Source organism: Acinonyx jubatus, chromosome E1 (assembly GCF_027475565.1).
Source record: "Acinonyx jubatus isolate Ajub_Pintada_27869175 chromosome E1, VMU_Ajub_asm_v1.0, whole genome shotgun sequence".
In the NCBI taxonomy this organism is placed as follows: Eukaryota; Metazoa; Chordata; class Mammalia; order Carnivora; family Felidae; genus Acinonyx; species Acinonyx jubatus.
Window position 1 is genome coordinate 46,357,979 of NC_069397.1, and position 23,014 is coordinate 46,380,992.

Genomic DNA, 23,014 nt, shown 5'->3' on the forward strand with positions numbered 1-23,014 from the left:
CTACTTTCTCTAGCAACTAGCTGTGCCTCCCACCAACAACTCCGTTCGGCTCCCCGGACAGAAAAAGGACATGTCAGCGCACACCATCTGCTGAAGGCTCTAGCTTTGAACCCCCGGACAAAGCTATCCTTTAACAGTTTAAGTATTATTACATAAATATGTATTTGTCACGTTCTGATTTTGAAGCATTAACAAGTGTGAATGAAAACCAATGAAGTCTTCCTTTGCCGCCTCCCTGGGACCAACCTTGAAGCAGCTGGCGACCAACAGCTGCTGTTGAATATGGAAATCGGAGGAAGGCGAACGGGCAAAGAAGTCTAATCAGGCCAGGGTTGGCCTGTCTGGTCTCAAGCAAGACCTGGGGATCTATGGAGTGGAGCCAGGCAGAGGCTGGGGTGGGAGCCTAGACAAGCTGGGCGCCATGACAGAGAGATGAAGCCCAGGACCCCACGGGCAGTCAGCAGGCTGGGGAGGAGGCGGCAATCCAGGGGACAACAGCTGGTGTTTCTCCTGGAGGCAGCAAACTGTGCTGACAAGGACTGCATGCGAGTGCCCGGGGGCTTAGCACTTCTCGTGTGGACCGGCCCAGGTCTCCGAGGGCAAGGACAGAGGATGCTGATGCCAACCCCGGGTCCTGACTTTAGGGTGGCTAACCTGGGATTTCAAAGTCCTACCAGAGTAGTGAAAAGAACTCAGCACCTACCACAAAGGGATACGAGATAATAAAATGACAGCCATGGACATGCTTTTTGACTGTTTGAATTCAGCAGACAGAATAAACCAGAAGATCACGCTGGTCCTATCAACCCATGGGGATCATGGTGAGCCTGCGCATGCCCTCACGCCTCTCCGAATGGCGCAGGTACGATCTGCTCATGAGGACAGAGCCATAGAGGAAAAGAGAAAGCAGGAGAATTTGTTTGTAAAGACTGAAAGATATTTGAAAACATTTCCCCCCCACCCTATTTTCAGATTGTGCTGCTGAACGCAGTGCAGGCACGTCTGCTCTGTATCACCCGTTTCCTGATGGTCCTCAGCCACATGGAAACATCAAAAAGGTCGAGCCCATTTCAAGTACGCTTAAGTGTGGAATACAGTGAAGCCATTAAAAATGATACAGGGAAGGGGCGCCTGGGTGGCTCAGTCAGTTCAGCGTCTGACTTCGGCCCAGGTCATGATCTCACGGTTCACGGGTTCGAGCCCCGCATTGGGCTCTGTGCTGACAGGTCAGAGCCTGGAGCCTGCTTCGGATTCTGTGTCTTCCTCTCTCTCTGCCCCTACCCTGCTCATGCTCGCTTGCTCTCTCTCTCTCTCTCAAAAATAAGTAAACATTAAAAAAATTTTTTTAAAAATCATATAGGGAAGGATACATCACGACATGTTAAAAACAGTCTACTGAGTGATTCAATATTGGGGGAATTGGTCAAAAAATAAATTTATTCATGGTCTGCAACATGAACATGAAGTGCTATCAGCAGTAATCTCTAAATTACAGAAAAATTACTGGCTTTTCTTTTCCTTTTTTGGGGGGTACCCTTTTGCATTTTCCAGGTTTTAATAACCATGTATTAATTTTCCAATCAGAAAAGTCATTATTGGGGCGCCTGGGTGGTGCAGTCGGTTAAGCATCCGACTTTGGCTCAGGTCATGATCTCAGGGTCTATGAGTTCGAGCCCCGTGTCAGGCTATGTGCTGACAGCTCAGAGCCTGGAGCCTGCTTCAGATTCTGTGTCTCCCTCTCTCTCTGCCCGTCCCCTCCTCACACTCTGTCTCTCTGTCTCTCTCTGTCTCTCAAAAATAAATAAACATTAAAAAAAAAAAGGGAGAGAGAGAGAGAGAAGAGTCCTTATTTTACCAAGGGTTCAAGTTTAAGTACGATGTAACATTATTTTAGACACTGAGGTTTTAATGTAGTTGGCCACCACAGCACCTTTTATTTCAGGCTGCTGACAGGGATATGGCCCAAAACTTTTCCCTTGAGGTGACCAACCACCAAGGGACACTAACCATTGGAGATCTTGAACTTATGGGGGGAAGGTACCCCAGCCAGTGGCATTCCTCTCTCCTCTGGAAAGTTCCAGGAACTCTGGAGAGGGCATTTGGCTGGGACAGATGGTGAGATCTATCAAGTGGTCAAATTCTGAGATCTGCTGGGTGCTGTTCTGATGTGAGTCCCTCCAACCAGGGGTGAGCAAACATTTTTCAAGTAGTAAATAGTTTAGGTTTTATGGGCCACATGAGCTCTGTTGCAATTATAAAACTCTGCTGTTGTAGCATGAAAGCAGCTTAGATGATACACAAATGAGTGAGCGTGTGGTTGTGCTCCAATAAAACTTTATTGACAAAAAAGGTAGTTTGCTGACCCCTGATAAACTCCAGGTTTCTTAACTTAGTTCAGGAAGCTGAAGTGACCTGGTACAAGCCAAGTCAGTCCCTGCAAATATAGTAATATCCCCTTGTCCGCATGTCGCGTTCCGCGGTTTCGGCTACCCACGGTCACCCGTGGTCTGGAAGCAGACGAACCTCCATCGGACCTGTCACCAAAAGGTCAATAGCGGCCTAATGGTTACGTCACTGCCTACATCATTCAATTCGCTTCATCTCATCACGTACGCATTTTATTACCTCACATCATCACAAAAAGGCTGAGAACAATCAGATATTTTGAGAGAGAGAGAGATCATATTCATATAATAAAAGTTATTATTAGCTTTAGTAAAAGCTAAAGAATATTGTTATATTGTTCTATTTTATTACTGCGGTTGTTGATTTCTTATTTGTGCCTAATTTATAAATTAAACTTTATAATGGGTACATATATGTAAGAAAAAAACCAGTATATATACAGTTCGGTATTATCTGTGGTTTCAGGCATCCCCTGGGGGTCTTGGAATGAATTTTTCCTCTCCAGCGATGGGGGGGACAACTGTACAGGGCTCATTACGGAATGCTGCTCTGTCAGCTCTCTCCACTCTCAGAGCTTAGCAGTGGTGGCTCTCTATACTGAAGGAAGGGAAGCCCATTATTGTGCTTATATTTTAAATTATTTACTCTGTTGGTTTTTTCCCCCAGCTAAACTAGGAGTACCTGACGTTTGAGAATTGAGCCTGCATTTTTTTAATACCATGCATACAATTCATACAGTGACATGTAAATAGAAGGTGCTTGATACGCCCTTGCTGAAGACTGAGTGAATAAATGAGTTTCCTCCCACACCAAGCTGGTGTGAAAGGTAGTTCTTGAGTGACGCCCCTTGGGAACCACTCACGCTCTGTCCAGGCAGATTCCACCTTGAAAGGGCAAGCTGTGTTCCCCACAAATACACCTATACCTTCTAGAAGAATTTGTTACTGCCACAGGCAGGAACTTTCTAGAAGATATTTCTAGAAGATATCAATGTAAAGAGCCAAGAGTAGGCCTGGCCAACTCTGTTCTTTCTAAAGGGTTTCTTAGTTCTTTTCAGTGACTGTTTTCACATGAATAAAAGATTTCCAGTTGCTGATGCTTAGGAGTCCTTAGATCTTGCCTCGTGGCACTTCGTTCCCTCCACAACTTCCTGCATCCTGTTTTGCATTCCCTTGGCTGTGTCAAGGCACCACAGGGATCACCTAGTCAGGAAACTCTCTCTTGACCGCTATGACCCGGTCTCGGTCTCCATCATTCTCCACAAATGCAAAACACGTAAATGACGTAGAAGAAGACGTGTAGCTTCTCGATCCAGGCTCTTCCCCGAGTGGATCCTGATGGAACCCATAGCCCAATCTCAGGGTGAGGCTCTCGACAGGTCAAAACATCCACTCCCCAAGAGAAGGCAATTCAAAATTATATTGCCCCAACAGAAAGAGGCTGGCGTAAATACTAGGTCAGATGGATTCTCAGCAATACTTATCAACTTCATGGCTGAGATCTAGTAAGAGTCAGAATGTCCCACAAGGTAAGTGTTTTGCAGGAGGGGTAAACTGATTTTAATGTGGGATATGTGTGTATATATATGTGAATATAAGCATAGTCCCGAAAAAATATACAGCATGCGCGCATATATTTGCTTGCATTCATTTTTCTAGGTAAATGTGAACAGTCACTGAGAAGACGTATGCTCAATCCAATGACCAGAAACCGAATCCTGGAGTTCAAGGTCCCCACCGTCCCCCTCGAATGCCAGTGACAACCACTCCAGGCCACAGAGATTTCCGCACGGAGGCCCATGGAAAGTACATAAAGATGGGAAGAAAGGCAGGACTGCAAAGTAATTCCAGGGAGAAATCCCAGGGAAATGGCCCCAGAAAGCAAATGCCAGAACTTGTCTGGGGTCCTAGGTACAGATCCTCCTGCTGGGTGCTGGGCCTGGCCACCCAAGGGGCTGTGAAAAGTGCCGCGACTCTGAGAGCCCGGCGGATGAGGGCACAGTACAAAATGGGGCTTCTGCAAATGTCCGCTGATGGATAAAGAAGACGTGGTGTATATATATATACAATGGAGTATTACTCGGCAATCAAAAAGAATGAAATCCTGCCATTTGCGACAATGTGGATGGAACTGGAGGGTATTATGCTAAGTGAAATAAGTCAGTCAGAGAAAGACAGATACCATGTTTTCACTCATGTGGAATTTGAGAAACTTAAGACATAGGGGAAGGGAAGGAAAAATAAGTTACAAACAGAGAGGGGGCAAACCACAAGAGACGCTTAAACAGAGAACAAACTGAGGGTTCATGGGGGTAGGGGGTGGGGGGGGCAGGGAAAATGGGTGATGGGCATTGAGGGGGGCACCTGTTGGGATGAGCCCTGGGTGTTGTATGTAAGCGAAGAATCATGGGAATCTACCCCCAAAACCAAGAGCACACTGTAGACACAGTATATTAGCTAACTTGACAATAAATTATCAAAAAAAAACCCCAAAACCATGGGGGCTCTACTCACGCGGTCGTTGCTTCCTTTGTTGTCTTCATACTTGGTTTCTATATGAATGGAGAATTTTGGCAGAAAGGAACACTACGGGGGAAAAAGAAGAAAGTTTCATTAGCATACCATTCTTCCTCTCTTTACACCCTCGGTACAGCCGCCGGATGCTCTCCCGACCATCACGTCAGGAGCACCATTCTCGATCAGCAATGTTAAGATACTAGGTCAACATCCAAGTTCGGACAGAAAAGCCGCCCTTGGCAACATGAACACAATCGCATCCAGAAGCCGGGCCGGAGAGAATGACCGAGCAATGGAAGGCACGTTGTCCATTTCCAGAAAGACTACGTCCTGTCAGCCCTACCACGGGCTTTAGAAAAGCGAACCCCCGAAACAGAGGCAGGTCCGGTCCCGGGGTGCTGACCTCTGCGGCGAGAAGCTGTCACTGCTGGGGACCCAGCCTTCACCTTCACGTTAAGTATTCCCATAAAGCAAGGGAGGTAGTTAGTATGGGACTACCGAAGTCAGACACACCTGGCTTTTCGTTTCGAATTTATGACTGGATAGCTATGTGAGTTTGGACAAGTCATTTAATGTTTCTGAGCCGCGGCAGTATTAATACGCGGATAATAACTATTACCCAGGAGTGACTTTCTGGGGGTTAAGTCATCACGTGGGTAAGTCGTGTAAGTGCCGGGCGCAGAGGAGGCACTCAGCAAATGACAGCAATTGGCTGCGGTAAGCTTGATGGAAAAGGCAGCCCCCCCTTTTTGGCAGCACGAGGGGGAAAAACCCCCAAACACTCTGTCCTACCATCCCCGTCTCACTGAACCACACTGTGTGCATTAAGTGGACTTCAAGGGTTAAGGTGACTTGAGAAGAGGCTTTTGATGGATGTTGATGTAACCTCCCTCCTGCTGCCACTGAGCTGGCCAGTGACTTCCTCGGCCACCAGAGATGGGACTGAAGGCCTAATAGGTAAAATGACCCGGCAACTCCACCGGGAGCTGCAGGTGTCGGAGAAATGAGACTCCTGCCGACAGGCTCACAATCCTGAGTCTGGCTTTCATTTATTTACCCCACGTGCACAGAGCACATATTCTCTATACCAGGCACCAGTCTAAGTATGTCCAAGTGCTCGTTCATTTATTCCTCCTAACTATGCCATGAAGTAGATACTACTGTTATCAGCCCTGCTTTAGAGACGACGGAATGGAGGCAAAGAGAGGTTAAGTAAACTTAGGCCCGTGATCACACAGCTCGTCAACAGTCGCATCAAGATAGCAAGGCTAGTGGCCTGGTCCCAGTGTCCTTGCTTTTCATCACCCCTGCCCCCAAGCTGGTTCTCAAAGTGGGGTCTCCACACCTGTAGCAGTACCTGTCAGAAATGCCAATTCTTGGGCCCAACCCCGTACCCACTGAATCAGAAACTCCAGGGAAGGTGCCCGGGCATCTGTGTTTCACAAGCCATCCAGGGGATGCAGATGTGGGCTTGCACTGGAAAACCACCTCATTACCCCGTGCATGGGGAGAAAACAGTGCATTATCTAAAATCCGTTAGTCCCCAATCCCTCACCCCACGTGCTTCATCCCCCCAAGTCCAGGATCCCCTTTCAGCCTAGCTGAGAACCCCGGTGGCATGTGTACAGGAAGGCAGAGGCCTTGGACATGCCATTGATAATTCTGACATCACGTGACTGTGTGCATTCGGCGTTCATCTGTCTCAATCCAAGTGAAACAAGCAAACTGAACCGTGACTAAGGAAACACAGAAACAACCAATCCCAGTAACTGCCTTTATGGAGAATGAGGCTCTGAGATTATTCATTAACACCTTCTTTGCTGTCTCCTCTCAAATCTCTCACTCCACAGTTGCTGCCCTCACACCCTCTGTCCCTGGGGGTTCCAAGGAGGGGCCGCTCCTCATGAATCGAGGCCCTGGAGGAATCGGAGCGGCTCAGAACCCCATGGCAGAGCTCTTGACATGTGAACCTGGAGAGATGCACCTGCCAAGACCCTTTTAAAAATGTCAAGCCTTCCGGCAAACTGATCGGTCCTTTTTAACCCATAATTCATCTGAGAATCAACTTAATGCGTGCACAGAGCCAGATGGCGAGAGAACAGAGCCGTCTTGGGTGGGGAGCTGGGTCCGGGTGCATCAGAGTGGAACCCCACAAGGAGTTTTTATCGGTTGAAACTCTAAACAACTTAACTAAGGTCAAACAAATGAATCCGGGTATTCAACCCAAATATGAAATGCAAAACTCTTATGCAAATTAGCAGATGCTGTTATTTTTGAGTCAAGGGCTTAGGTTATTTTCATATCAGAATGGCAATCTTGCCAGAGGCAGGGAGCACACCTGGCTCCGGTGAGGCAGCGGGGAAAACCCGGATCGGACAGGTCAACTCTGGGCTGGTCAAGGTCTTCCCCTATAGCACCGGTTTGGGACTGATAATCTCCAGGGGCTATCTGATGGCTGGTTCTCAGAGCCCCAGAGGCTGGTGTCTCAGCCTCTGAATGTGGAGGATCTCTGGCCTGGGGCATTTCCAGAAAGATCACTAAAAACTTTCCAGCTAGAAGTCTATCTCGAGACCGAGTTCTGCTTGCCCTACACAGGTTAACTTCCCTAAAGACCCAGCCCACTAATCCTAGTAGAGCCTCGGTGATTAAGCAAGGTTCTTCTTTCTCCCTGGCTGGCTTCCTGTTGTGTCTCACTACTGAGGTTGTCATAAATCCCTTCCCTTCTCTAGACCACCCAGGTCTAGAGAAGTCTGCGGGCTTCCCTCTTCCTCCCTCGCAACTAGTAATTTTGATTCATAGTTTAACGAGGCCATGTGATAGAAACACCAACAACTTCCGTCTCCTCCACTGCTAATCTGCTTATTTCTTTAAAAAAAATTTTTTTTTCAACGTTTATTTATTTTTGGGACAGAGAGAGACAGAGCATGAACGGGGGAGGGGCAGAGAGAGAGGGAGACACAGAATCGGAAACAGGCTCCAGACTCTGAGCCATCAGCCCAGAGCCTGACGCGGGGCTCGAACTCACGGACCGCAAGATCGTGACCTGGCTGAAGTCGGACCCTTAACCGACTGCGCCACCCAGGCGCCCCACTAATCTGCTTATTTCTATATGCTGCTTCTTATTCCTTGTGAATCAGACAAAGATGTTGCTTTCTGTATTCCAGTGGAAAATAATGTAACGACAAGGAGTGAAGCAGTGAGGGCAGCAGACCCAGGCTCAAATCTGAGATGTATGAATTTGAGCAAATTATTTTGGCATTCCCGGCCTCAGTTTCCTCGCAACAGAAGGGAGACCACCCTTCTCTACTCTGTAGGAGTGTTGAGAAGATCACTGAGATCATTCCAGTAACCCCCAGCACAGTGCCTGGCACATAGCAGGTGCACAGCAAAAAATTTTAAGTCTCTTCCCTGGAAACTTGTTCCATCGATTACTTGCATCTTCTCCCTGCTTCCTTCCTGCAGCCTAAAAATATCATGAAAGGTGTCATCTTCCTTAAAAACTAGTATCAAAGTACCCTTGGTGATGTTCCTTCCTTCATCCACAATTAATTCCATTTCCCTTTGTCTCCCCATCAAACTCTATTGAAAAGTAGCCCATGCTCTGCTGTTTTTTCACCTCTCACCTCTTCTCAACCAGAGCAACAGGGTACGGAAACAACCGAGAGTCAAAAAGAATTTTCAAACAAACATCGCTTCCCTGTCGTCCACACCCTGAGGAACTCTCTATCCTGTTCGGTAGGAGTCCAGAATTCCACCTTTCCGGAAAGCGGTTCCTTCTCTGCCTTCCGTTCCCTCCCCCACCCCTTCAATGGAGCAGTCCCCTAGGATTTTGTCCTCTGCCCTATTTTCTTGCACCAAACCCTCTCCCCTGGGGAATCTCATCTGCCCCTCACTTTTCCTAGACCATGTTATCTGGCTGCCTCCCAAGCTGACGTCTAACCCCACCTGCTTTTCTCACGTATGCAGCTCCCCGCCGGCCATTCCCAGCAAGGGTCCAAACTGAAAGGCCCATACTGAATTAGAATGTTCCCTGCACTGTATGAGATTCCTGGGGCTGCCGTAGCAAATTGGTACAGGCAGGGTAGTATAACGCAGCAGTTTACCTGCTCAGTTCTGGAGCCCAGAAGTCTGAAATCAAGGTGTTGGCAATGCTGCCCTCCCTCGGAAGGCTCCAGGGAGAACCCTTCCCTGCCTCTTCCAGCTTCTGGTGGCCCCAGGGGCTCCCTGGTTTGTGGTTGCCTCCCTCCAGTCTCTACCGGTGTCTTCACATCACCTTCTTCTCTCTGGGTGTCCTCTCCTTTTCTTATAAGACACCAGTTACTAGATTCAGGCCATCTTAAATCTAGTGTGATTTCATCTTGCACCTTGAGGTCCTTAACTAATTATATCTGCCAAGAACCTATTTCCAAAAAGGTCACGTTCTGAGGTTCCAGTGGACACGAATTTTGAGGGGACACCATTCAATCCACTACTCTCACCCATCATGGCCAGTGAACCTCCAAATCCTGCTGGCTCAGCTTCCCCCCTTAAAGGCAAGACCTAGAGTCTTGTATATCTGATCCTAATTTTCTTTATATCTCTGTCCTGTATTCCTCCCATAGTCCACCACAGAAGAGTGCTCACCACTCCCTGGAACACTTCTGGCTGCCATGTTTTTTTTGTTTTTGTTTTTTCCTGCCTACAGTTCCCTTAGCCTGAAGTCTCCTACACAGCCCATCTCAAATCCCATGTCAGAATGTTGACCCCATGTGTGCGGGTAGCATTCTGTTTGTACCTGTGTCATAGCACTTATCTCCTTGTCTATCATCACCATTAACTGCCAGGTGTCCGCCTCACCAGCCAGAAGATAAGTCTGCAACACTGTTCCATCAAGAAGACCCCCTCCTCACTCCCTGCTGTCACGAGGAATGGCGTAAGTCACAGTCACCCCGTCATTCGGGCATCAAAGCTTCTGTGACAGAGGGCTTTGCTCCAGCTAGGAATACACCATCTCACCTGGTCACTCTCACATTTCTCAAAGTGGAGTACCCCACCTTCCAAACCTAGACTTTCTCCAAACACGTCACATCCCCTAAAGATTCTGACACATTTCCATCGGGGAGGGGGACTCCATAACACTGAAGGAATGATCAGGAGTGTGGGAGCAGAAAAAAAAAAGGGGGGGAACCCAGACACAACCAACTGGAACATGCTGCAGGAAGGGAGACATCAGGAGCGTCCCCCATTGGCTGAACCTGGAAGGCGTCAAGGGATTCAGAGGACTCCTATGCTCTCTAGGGCATAGTCACTTGGGAACAGCAAACACTTCAAGTCCCATCTGGCCCATGACCCAACATGAAGGACAACCTGAAGGAAAGACTAAAACCCTCCCGCCAGACAGAATGCTCAGATGGCCCCCAAGATTCCCAGCCCTTGATATACACACCTGGCACAGTTCCTTCCCCTCAAGTGTGGGCAACACCTGTGAGCACCATAGGGTAGGAGCCCCTCTGATCAGATTACCAAGGTGATCAGTTGGTACACACCTTACATAAGACTTATTTTTTGAAGAAGCAGAGATTCTGGCTGCTCTTGAAGAAGTGAGCTGCCATGAGGGGAGAGGACCATGTGGCCAGAGCCCAAGGGAACCCTCCAGGAGCCGAGAGAGAGAGAGAGAGAGAGAGAGAGAGACCTCTGGAGACCAGCCAATGAGAAAAGCGGACTTCAGTCCTACAACAGCAAGGAACCGATACTTGCCAAAAAACTAGTGAGCTTGGAAGAGGACCCTGAGCCTCAGATGAGATTGGAGCCCAGCCGAGTGAGGCTCTGAGCCAGGACCCTGCCAACCTGCGCCCAGGAGACACTCTGAGGCCGTAAACGCGTGTTGTTTAAAGTTGCTACGTTTGTGGGAAATTGGTTATGTGACGATAGAAAAGCCAACACAACACCCAACCTCAAGAATCCAACCACTGCTTCCCTTTCAAATCACCCATCCGGCTTTCATCTGAGTAAAAGATCACTCAAGTTGAAGTGTGAACACGTCCCAGGAAATGGGGACTCTGTACTCTTGGAACTTAGTAGCTCCGGCTGTGAGGTCAACTGCTTTGTCAATGACCACAGAGAGAGCAGGACACAACGACCCCACAGGAAGCAAGAATACAGTAGAAGGAATACAGATTTTCGAGTGAGATGCACGTTAGTTCGAGCCCTGGCTTCTTTTTTCACAAGTTACCGTGTGATTCGGAGTAAATTCCTTAGTCCCTTTGAGCCTTCGTTTTCTCACCCATAAAACGGAGACGATACCAACCTCAGCACCGTGGGGTGAAGACTGAATGATCTAACAAAGGGCCATGCAGTGTCTGGCAGGACAGGTCCTCAGGTGCTGGCCCGTCCCACCGTACCGGTCCTCACGAGATCCCACAGGCTCCGCGGGGAGAAAATAAACTGGGTGGGGAGATCCTTCGCTGCATAGGTGCATGGACACACTGGGAGGCTGTGGGCTTGTGGGTGCAGTGCAAGAAAAGGACACTTGATTGGTCCTTCCCACGACGTGGGCGGTGGCCATGCCACAGAGCGGGTTTGGGCTTTTTCCGCCTCGCTCTGCCGCTGGACCCGCTCTGTTGTTGAGGACGCGTCCTATCGTCCGTGCCCACAGTGTCCTCCTTTTCCTGAAAGCCTGGGAGCTCCTGCCTCTGAGCAGGGGCTCGATCCCCTGACCTCTCCTCTGCTTCCCTCGACCCCCTGCCAGCTTCAGGCAGGGAAACAAGAACACTACCGGGATCCCCGTGGACTCTCTTCTTTCCTAGATGTAAAGCCTCTACGCCTGCGCGTTCACTCAGCCTTATTACAAAAACTGAGGTTCAGACGAGTTGAAAAATAGCATCACAGAACAGCATTTGGGAGCCCCGGGGGCCCCACGAGATGACCCTGCTTACAGGCAGAAGATTGGGGCAGTGACTCTAGGGTAGTAAGATGAGGCAGGGAGACGGGCAATAAAATGCCCTAATCCCCTTGGAGCCTGGGGGACACCATGAGTCATTTCAGCCCCTCCCTGCTCTCCTTCCTCTCCTGGGCCCTTTCAAGATCTGGAATCTTCTTTCTCACGAAAACTCTCTTTCTCCCTTTCTCTTCTTGACTAGAAGAAAAACAGCTTGCCCAGGAGAACTGTAACAAATATTCACTTTCTTACACCCAGGGTCTGTTTTGCCCCTAACCCCGTAAAAATAGTAGCAGTGTCACGGAGAAATCAGAGAAACGAGGCAGAGTTCTGCCGTCATCTCCACTTTGATTTGCTAGCTTAGATCCTCCGGAGCCAGAAGAGTCTCAGTAGGGCTGCTGTCATCCGCTCCCGCTGTGACCAAGCTTCCTTTGTACCCAGTATCTACACATCTTTCATTTGCCTTCCTAACGCAACGGCAGCCAAGGAGATCGCCGGGTACCTGTGAAATCTCTAGCACCTAAAGCTGAATGTGCACGAAAGTGATGGTTCTTTGTCGAACATTTGAACGCATGTGCTTGTATCTTTTGGAAGTGACGAGAGAATCTGCAGTTGGGGAAAAAGAATGCCAGGAAAAACAAGCAAAGTACCTCCCTCGGCTTCTGCAAGAATAATTTTCCAGACCAAGCAACTCCCAGGTTCAGTGTCGGGAAACGAAAGCAGCCTATGCAAAATGCACGGCAGGGCTGAATTTTCAATTCACTACAGACATGCTTTGGAAAAATGAAAGGGCTATTTTTAGTCCAGTGATTGATTAGGGTTGCTATGGCAATCAGAAACACTTACGAGAAGAAAACTAAATGTAAGCAAGTCTTAAAGAGAAAGGGGCAAGCCCATGGGAATTTCATAGTTAGCTTCTGGGTGGTGCTGAAAACCCTTTCTGCAGTCCCCACACGTGCACAGAGAGAGCAAATCGTGGCCGCAGAGATCCAGGCAGGGGAGTCAAGTCTGAGGCTCTCCAGGGGGCTGCCCTTCAGAAGCGTACGGTGACAAAACTTCTGGAAGAATGAGCGCCATTCAGGTAGAGGATCGCCATTCCTGTCATGCTATAGACGCCCACAGCACCCATGAAAACCATGAGCTAAAGGGTAGTAATCCCACCCTACATCAGTTTACAAAGGAAAGTGAAAATCATATTCTCTCTCACAGTATAGTTCTTTTTAAAAATTTTTCATCTTTATTTATTTATTTTTGAGAGAGTAAGAGAGAGAGAGAACTCGTGCCGTGGGGGAGGGGCAGAGAGATGGGAGAGAGATGGGGGGGGGGAGAGAGATGGGAGAGAGAGAGAGAGAGAGAGAGAGAGAGAGAGAGAATCCCAAGCAGATTCTGCATTGTAAGTGTGGAGCTCAGGGTGGGGCTCGAACCCAGGAACTGTGAGATCATGACCTCAGCCAAAGGCATATGCTCAACCAACTGAGCCACCCAGCCACCCCTCCGTTTAACCTTTTGAGGAACTGTCAGGTGGTTTTCCAAATCGACTGCACCATTTTACATTCCCGATATGAGGGTTCCAGGTTGTCCACATCCTTTCCAACATTTATTACTTACTGCCCAGGTGTTTCTTCACCTTGGGAAGTTTTGGTATATCTTTGGGTCAAAATGATGATGCAGGGTAACCACAGTCAGCATGCTTTATGCCCATGCTGAGACAGACATGACCCAACACTGAGGTAATGATGACCATAATATGAGGTAACGATGACCATAATATGGCATTATTCCAAGTATTTGATCTGTAATAATTCTGTTATTAACTCTTCACCCTCGTACAACTCGATGAGGGATGTACTATCATTACCCCCATTTTACAGATAAGAAACAAAAGCACGGAAAGGTTAAGTCATATGCCCCAAATCATGGAACATTTACATGATGGAGCTGAGATTCAGCTCAAGCTGTCAGGCAAGGAAGTTCGTGCTTGTGACCCTACATTCTGCTGCCTCTTGAGCACTGGGAAAGCACACGAGTGCTTCGAGTGGAGTTGAGCACTCAGTCAGGGGTGATGGTGACTAAGGCAGAGGCTTTGCTTTTCAGTTTGTCCTGTGGCCCCTGAGAACAAAGAAAATGCGTGTGTGTACATCTGCCAAATGATAGATGTGTCCTACTTCAAACAAGCCCGAAGAAGAAAACAACTGTTTACTCAAAAGGTAAATTGAGGGGCGCCCGGGTGGCTCAGCCGGTCAAGTGTCCAACTCTGGATTTCAGCGCAGGGCACAATCTCACAGTTTGTGGGACTGAGCCCTGCACTGGGCTCTGTGCTGTCAGCACAGAGCCTGCTTTGGATTCTCTCTCTTCCTCTCTCTCTCTGCTCCTCCCCGCCCCCTCTCAAAATAAATAAATAAATAAATAAACGTTAAAAATAAAAGAAAGATAAACTGGGGAAGTAATTATTCATCGAAGAAATTCACAGTGATATCCCTTCAAATGCCAAAATATCCTAGTACCTTTCAAATACAATCATTTTCAAAAATTGACTTTAAATATGATGGCTTAAGTTGATTCCCGCTGTGAAGTACTTTCAAAACCCTGCTCAGGACTCAAGGAAGGGCAGAAATTCTCAAGTGTAAAAAATATTACGAAGAAAAAAAACATTCATTATCGCATTGCTGTTGTATTTTACGATAAACATCTACTTTTAGAAAAGACATGGAAACAATCCAAAGACCACCAACAGAGGGTTGGTTAAGTACATTACAGTGAACTCTACAGCCATTAAAATGTAAAGTGTTAAAACAGGATGATCCATTTTTGTAAAAAGAAAACAAAAACATGCTAAAAAAAAAAGCATGTTAGTATATGCACAGAAAACATGGAGAAACAGACACCAAAATATTCTCATGGAGGAGATCAGCAGAAATCACGAGCCCCTTTTATCTGCCCTCATATACATTTTTATATTTTTATGTTTTAATTTTTTTAATATTTATTTTTGAAAGAGAGAGAGAGAGAGAGAGAGACAGAGTGTAAGTGGGGGGTGGGCAAGAGAGAGGGAGACACAGAATCCAAAGCAGGCTCCAGGCTCTGAGCTGTCAGCACAGAGCCTGACGTGGGGCTCGAACTCACTCAAATGGCGAGATCATGACATGAGCCGAAGTCAGACCCTCAACCGACTGAGCCAGGGAGCACCCAGGCGCCCCCTGATACACATTTTTATAATGCTTGCATTTGACAATAAACATCTACTTTTTCAGTAGGAAAGAAAAATTCAAAGCAGTAAAAAAGTAAATAAATATGTCAATGAGATCCCAAAGGAACTATATGGGATCTAATGGAAATCGCAAGGTATTCCAGAAATTCTCTTCATTTTAGTCCACTTTAACCTAAAGGGGAGCATATTATAAAGAGCATGGTTGAGTAGATGGAGGAGGTGTAAGTGAAGGAAGTTTGGGAAATGGCTACTTCAAGTGGTTCCCATCTCATCCATCATACTTGTTCACGGATGAGGAAGGATCTCAGGGATGATACAGTCCTGGAGTTCACACCGCTTTTTAAATGGCACCAGGGTTCTTTCTACAAATAAAGCATTACGTAGGGACATGGTGGCTGGTGAGGCATGTCCATGGAACCTCCTGGACCAACACAAGCAAAGTTTGAGAACCAACGATTGAGCTCAATAGCAGTGTTTTATTGCCGGTTACCAGCCGGAATCCTTCCACGTCTGAGGACAAACCTTCCAAGGAGGCTCAAAGACAAGACTGTTAAATGGAAGACTTGAGAAGCTGGCGTGGGGTAGATGAAGTGTTTATAGGCTTTCAAAAGATCATTTCCTTTTAGCTTTTGTCCGGAACTCAATATATTCCTCTCCGGCCATCTTGTTCTGTCTCCGTGCACACGGGTCCCCCTGCTATCCATGAACATTAAACTCAATATAGACTTGACCTTCTCTCTAATGGAATTCCCCTGAAGACATTGATTCTCTGGTACTGTATTCTATATTATCATATTAAATGTACTCCAAGGCCGTACAGGGTATTTCAGCCTGAGATGGGATCATTAATAAAAATGAATCTGCAAATGTTTTCAAGTTTCACCAGCAGGAGACCTACACGAGAATGTGCCACAGGGCTCGTGAGATCGAGTCTAGAATTTAGGATTTACTGTCTTTTTGGACTCTGGGGCTGCAGTCTGTGTTGTTTGTAAACTAGGAGACTATGGGTGGTCAATCTGTATGTAAAGGCAGCTGATAGATATCTAGATCTTAAAGTAACTCTCAACTTCCTTTACTCCATTTTTAAATACTTTTCTTTGTTTTTTTTTAATTATTAATTAATTCATTAATTTTAGAGAGTGAGAGAGAGCGAGCGCACATGGTTGCACGTGAGCAGGAGAGGGGCAGAGAGAAAGAGAGAGAGAGAATCCCAAGCAGATTCCAGGATCAGCACGTAGCCCGACGTGGGGCTTGATCCCTTGACCCTGGGAGCATGAGCAGAGCCAAAATCAAGAGTTGAATGCTCAACCGACTGAGCCATCCAGGCGCCCCTTCCTTTACTCTTCATGAGGAAATTTTACTCTTCCAATTTGAAATTTTGCCCCATAATTGTAAAGTGTTTTCAACACACATACACACACAGTCACATATATAAACTCCTCTATTAGGCAGAGATCCTTCACATACACACACACCAGTTTCAAGAAGGCGTATGTCCAGCTGTCCCTCCCATCTACTCAGAATTGCAGTCATCATGCAGGCAAAGGTGCACAGGAAGGAAGGGGAGCTATCCGGGCTTCCACTGGGTTCTTGGGTTCTGAGGGCCATGTATGACTTTACACCTAGATAGGGTGGGTGGCAATGCAATGGGGTGATTGGGAAAATAAACTGCAATGACAGTTCCAGAAAACTGAGAAGAGGAACCCAGGTGGAAGAGGAGGAGGAGGAGGAGGAGGAGGAGGAGGAGGAGGAGGAGGAGGAGGAGGAGGAAGAAGAAGAAGAAGAAGAAGAAGAAGAAGAAGAAGAAGAGAAGAATTTTAATGTTTATTCTTAACACTGAGAGCAACAGAGCGCGAGTGGGGCAAGGGCAGAGAGAGAGGGAGACAGAATCAGAAGCAGGCTCCAGGCTCCGAGCTGTCAGCACAGAGCCCGACGCGGGGCTCGAACTCACGAACCGCGAGATCATGACCTGGGCTGAGGTCGGACGCTTAACCCACTGAGCCACCCAGGCGCCCCAAGAAGAAGAATTTTAAAGCAAAGAGAAGGAGAAAGGGATTGCATGTAAAGGATAACGATGACGATGAGTCTGAGCGACTTCCCTAATATATGCTGCACAGGAAGAAAAGGGTGGCCAAGAAGAACAGTGGGGCCTGAAAGAGAAGTGGGGGAGGACGAGAGGACGGGACCGAGTGGAAGGAAAACATCTGTCTGTATTCTAGCCCCCACCGAAAACATCTGTCTGTATTCCAGCCCCCAGCCTCTGCGAGGCTACTCAGCAGCTTGCACCCTACAACTGAGGCTCTCTGTTCATTCATTAGTTCATTCATCGCAGGAGCCTCTTCCGTCCTCTGACAAGCTGAGTAACAGCATCTTGCAGGAGAAGCAAGGCCAGGAGGGAGAGGCAGTGAAGACATGAATGAAAATATGTTTTCTCAATGGGGCATGGTTTGCTCCTGGCGCCTCTACGAAAATCGAGCAGGGAAACTAAATTCAGGCTCATACAGTCTAAAGCTGGACCTGTCACGGAGAAATAAGCAGAAGGTGCCTGTGAATACTGATAGCTACACACAATGAAGGCAGGACAGGGATTTAAAGAGACAGGCAGAACACATCCAATGAAAAAGAATTACACGTAAATAATAGAGATGCGAAAGACTCAGAGGAACTCCCCAAATACACAGGCTGCATAGCAAACTTTATGACAAGCCTTCTCAATTAAGAACTGTAAGAACCACCCCTCTGAACCAAACCAGGCACATTCCTTATTTAAAAATATATTAAAAAAAAAAAAAAACAAACAACAAATCGCACTCACTCTTAAAAAGAAGATCAATGTTGAGATTCTGAACTGAAAAGATGTTAGATATCACACAGTTGAGATTATCTTAGTGGTTAGAGGGTCAAAAACACGGGGGCAATTTTGCACTCACTTTATTTTAATCACCAAATTTAGGCAATTTATTGTATTTTTACACAACGAAATCTGCCCCACAAAATCTGTGCAGTTGTACTATTCTTCCTTCCCCAACATACACTGAACACAATTCCATAGGTACTAATAAACCAGAGAAGAGAAATCCAATTTTCAGTGCCACAAGTGGAAAACAGAAAACAAAAGAGAAGGAAGATTCTATGAAACATGTATTTTCTCTCTGATGACTGACCCATATAAAGTCATTCTGAGCGGTGTTTTAAAAAATGCAAACAATTTTGGGGCGTCTGGGTGGCGCAGTCGGTTAAGTGTCCGACTTCAGCCAGGTCACGATCTCGCGGTCCGTGAGTTCAAGCCCCGCGTCGGGCTCTGGGCTGATGGCTCAGAGCCTGGAGCCTGCCTCCGATTCTGTGTCTCCCTCTCTCTCTGCCCCTCCCCCGTTCATGCTCTGTCTCTCTCTGTCCCAAAAATAAATAAATGTTGAAAAAAAAAAATTTATAAAAAAAAAAATGCAAACAATTTCAAAATGTTAACGTTATGGTAGAGAAGCCCATTTTATCGCCTGCCCTCTCCCCCAAGATGGCTGAATTAATTTTCTTTGAAGTACAAGGAACAGCGTGGGAACAGCCAGAGGAAATGGAAAAGGGGATCCACCAAAGAACACTGCTTTTCCAAGGATCCTGAGTCACCAGGCACCAACTGACTAGGTCTGTGAATAAGGTCCCCCCCGCCACCCCCTACAGGACCAGTTCATTTTCGAAATAGAAACAAATCACTGTCATCTCCGTGCAGGGCTGCCTTTGCTGTGGGGTCACACGGCACCATTTGGAAAGAAATTCACAGGTCATTACTGTTGGGAGTCTTTCAAACCACTGGTATTTGAGGAACAGTAATCACTATGCAATGTATTAACTCACTGAAATTTTAGAGAAAACAACATTTACTGAAATAGAATTGATCCACTGACCTATTTTGTGGGTGCATAATGGCTCTAACCCTGAGAGAAGCTTCTGGAGCTCCCCTAAGGTTTAGAAGGCTGTCCTTACAAAACCCAAGATCCCAAGGAGAAAATAAGTGTGGAAAGTGCTGCAGCTCCCATGTGAAGATTCACAATGTATGGCAGAAAAGTGAAGCCTCTGACAAGTCCTGCAATAACTTAAGCTTTGTAGCTTTGCATAACCCAGTGCTTCCCAACCTAACTGGCTGTGCACAATTTAATGATAGGTGTAAGTGGTTTTAGACTCTTTCCACCTAAAATCTCTTTACCCCTGAAGATTTCTGAACTTGGCTATTCTGACTCTCGACTATTTATGGTCTATGACCTGTGTCATGACCTATGTCTCCCTTGACTTTTTTCTTTTCTTTCTCTGGGAGGGTCCTCCTCCGGCCTGTGGCTAAGTGCTGCCTTGCTCATCTGCGCCCCCAACTGGAAGACTGTTTCTTTTTGATCACCACGATTACCTTCTGCCCTGGATATTCAGGGTTAATTGCGACGTGGAGATAAAAGTTATTTCCTAACTATCTAACCCCCATCCCTACCCTTGTCTCCATGACTCCAGAGAAGGAACACTTAAGGACCATCATTCTCTTAGCTTAGTTGAGATGGCCAGATTGTACTCTCATGTCCGTCTGAATAAGACTAATCCTAGTGTTCAGGCGTTGAGTGTATTTTCTCTGTACTGGCACCTATTTCCTAGTTATGTAATTCAGTGATTTCTACGACCCTTGGCTGGGACTCAGTGGAAGGTGGGGATGGGGAGCTCAAGAAAAGCCTGATGGGCATGGAGATCATCGGTCTGCACACACAAGCACCCATCAGCACTTTCAATTATCGGGGATCTACTGAGGCTAAGATTTCAAGGAAAGTTCCTATCCAGAGCCGTTAGTTGCTTTCAGAAAAATACCTCAGCCTCCCGTGCCACTCCTGGGAAGACGGCCCGAGTTCACCTCGGGTGACTCATGATACGTTCTCAACGGTGAACAGGCTCAACTCTCTACCCTGGCTGGTCTGAACCAACCCCAAACAACCCCATCTCTCATTGTGGCTCAACACCATTTGAGCTACTCATTCAAGAGTCATCTCCTTCTCCCTGGTCTGTTATAATTTACCTTGTCCACCTTTTTCAACTAAATAACGACAACGTGGAGGAACACGGGACAGCTCACCACCTCTGCATCTTGGGCAACAGAAGCCATTCTCACTAGTACAAAGGGGCTTCCCATCTGTCATTGCTTCTTCTGTGAATTCTTATTGAAAGATATTTTAGCGGAGGGGAGCCTGGCTGGCTCAGTCAGTAGAGCAGGCAGCTCCTGATCTCGGGGTTGTGAGTTCAGGTTCTGCACTTGGGTGTGGAGCCTACTTTAAAAAACTAAAATCTTTAAATAAATAATAAAAAAAAAAAGATATTTTGGTGGAGTGGGATGATCATGGCCCCCAAATATATATAGTAACTGTGTATCTGGGTCACCACTATCAAATTACTGTAAGCTTCAGTTTTCAAATTCGTACAAATGAGAAAAAACTTTTTCCCCTTTATCACGACCAAGGCTGAACTGATGCGGCTGAGCTATGTTCGTAGCCCAGTGTCGCCTTTTTTTAGCTCAAGAGAAACAAAATCAGTGACTTTGGAAGGCAGCCAGTCTCTTCAGGCACCTTCCTTTGTGACTTTACAAACTACAGAAGAACCGGCAGGTTTTGAAGAACGGGCTAGATAGATAGTCCGTCCTCTGGAAAATTGTCATCGTGTTAGTCTTTGTTTACTGTGTAATTAAGACTTTTTCCTATAACCAAGCTAAAGATATTTTTTCCACTTCCTGGGCACATGGCATTTCCACGTAATCCTAACGACTCAGTCATACACAGTGATGAAAAAGCTTTTATGTTTTGATCACTGTGATAATGTTGAAGCCTTACATGACCCTCAATAGAAAGTTCTCTTGTCTGGGTTTTGTCACAAATGAGGGCAGCATGAGGTCTCAGTAATAGGCTGGACAGTCAGATAGAGGACCTAGGGGATCCTAGGAATAGATGAACATTGCTCTGGGCTAATCCTATGAGAACAGAGAGCGGTCTAGGGTGTTAGGAGCCCCTGTGTCTCCCCGGAGGGTAGGGAGGGCAGGGTGTGGTGATCCCAGCTGAGAGTCAGGCATTGGAGAAGTTTTGCTCTGGGCAAAACTTTGGGCACAGGCAGGAACTATGGGCTTGAAACGACATCAAGAAGAGGTATTTAGGATGAAAGGATTGGGGGACAAAAAGGCCAACGGAAAAGCATTTAAAACAGGAAAAAAGGAGGAAGACAATTGAAAGCATCTGTCGTAAATCCAGGGAGCAGAGCCTGGAGTCAGGGAGAAGAGTGGGCTCTTCCTCCCAAACTGTCAGGGCAGAGAGCGTGAGAACTTGGCTGAGTGTGAGGCAAGGGGAGGGAGGCAACTTCAGAATGACCGCTGCAGCCAGAGGGAGAAACCCAGACCCCCAGTCACTGGGAAGGCAGACAGAAAACCTGTGCTATGTTTAGGATGGAAAATCAAAGTGAACTAGCCAGGAACAATGTGGCCTCCTGTAGAGAGTTAAATACAGACCTCACATGACATTCAAAGCCACCATGACCTGGCCTCCAAGCTTCCAGGATCCAGCAATGTCACTTACCCACTGGGCCTGGAGTGTGCATGCTCCGGACTGCCCTCCCCCCCGCCCCCACACCTCACCATCCCATATTTATATTTCAAACCTTAACCTCCAATGTGATGGCATTTGGAGGTAGGGCCTTGGAGAGGTGATGAGGTTTAGATGAGGCCATGAGGGTGGGGCCCTCACAATGGGATAAGTGCCCTCATAAGAAGAGATCAGAGCTGGCTTTCTGTTTTTCCCAGTTCTATGAAGCCATAGTAGGAGGAGGGCTTTTTCTCCAGGAACTGAATCAGCTGCTACCTCGATCTTGGGACTTTGCCAGCCTCCAGAGCTGTGAGAAATAAACGTCTGTTGTTGAAGCCACCCTGTGCATGGTGTTTTTTGTTATGCAGCCTGAACTGACGAAGACACAGCGGGTGTCCACAGATAGGACTTCTACTATTCCCAAGGTCCAGCTCAAATCCCGCCTTCTCCAGGAAATCTTCCCTATTTCTTCCAGGCAAAATTTCTCTCGCCTTTCTACAACGCTCTGTGCTTCAACCACAACCCTTAGCACACATATTCCTTGAAATATTAACAGTCCTACACTCATCTGCTCTCCTCTAATCTTCCCAAGCCCCGCCCCCTTTAATCCATTTCACTTCCTGAGCCAAACCTACCTGAGGCAGGAAGTACTTAAGTTGTTCTGACAGGCCGCTGGATTGGCCTTCGGGTTAAGGTGGCAGGTTAACTTTAGGACAAGCTGCCGAGTTATACAGTTCCCTCTCCTCCTTTTCTTCTGGCCCACCAATGTGCCCCTGTCCTTATAACCTGACTTTTGTCCTTGAGTCTCTGACATGAGCTCTGCCCCAGTGCTGTCCCCCCTCCCATAGGGTTGCCAGAAAAAAAATAGAAGATGAGCAATCTTTCAGTAGAAGTATATTCCATGCAATACTTGAGAAGTACTAAAAACTATATGCCATTAACCTGAAAAGTCAAATTCAACAGGACATTCTGTATTTTTACTTGCTAAAGCTGGCGACTTTATCACTCCCGTATCTCATGATCAAGTCCCCTGTGAGAGATGGCCGTGTCCTGCTCCTACCTGTACACCAAGCTCCGGGCCCCGGTCCAGAGACCAAGGCTCTTCTTTTCACCTTTGCTCCTTGCACCTGCTTGTCTGCCTGGATGGCCCAGTGCCATGCATTCTGCCCTCTGGTCTGAATTTCTGCCATCAGCCTCACTCAGAGCTCATCCAGCTCAGTGGGCAGGTCTGGTGTCAGCCTGCCCTCTGGGCTGAATGATGGCCCGTCCCATTTTGCCTCCAGAAAACCCTGTGCCTTGCTGATGACTGCCACTGGAATGTCTAGCTTTTCCCCCACAAGATTGTGGCTCCCCAAAGGACAGGAGCTACTCAATGGAACCTACT

At 47.1% G+C, this 23,014-nt stretch overlaps 1 protein-coding gene across 8 annotated transcripts in view; it reads right to left on the reverse strand.

Annotated features, from left to right (window-relative positions):
• PITPNC1 (phosphatidylinositol transfer protein cytoplasmic 1) overlaps positions 1 to 23,014 on the reverse strand; it is a 267,242-nt gene that overhangs the window by 87,181 nt on the left and 157,047 nt on the right. For all 8 annotated transcript variants that reach the window (XM_053211780.1, XM_053211787.1, XM_053211785.1 and 5 more), the window contains one exon: positions 4,920 to 4,991. In XM_053211780.1, the coding sequence (XP_053067755.1) occupies positions 4,920 to 4,991 (72 nt within the window). The remainder of the gene's footprint in view (positions 1 to 4,919; positions 4,992 to 23,014) is intronic.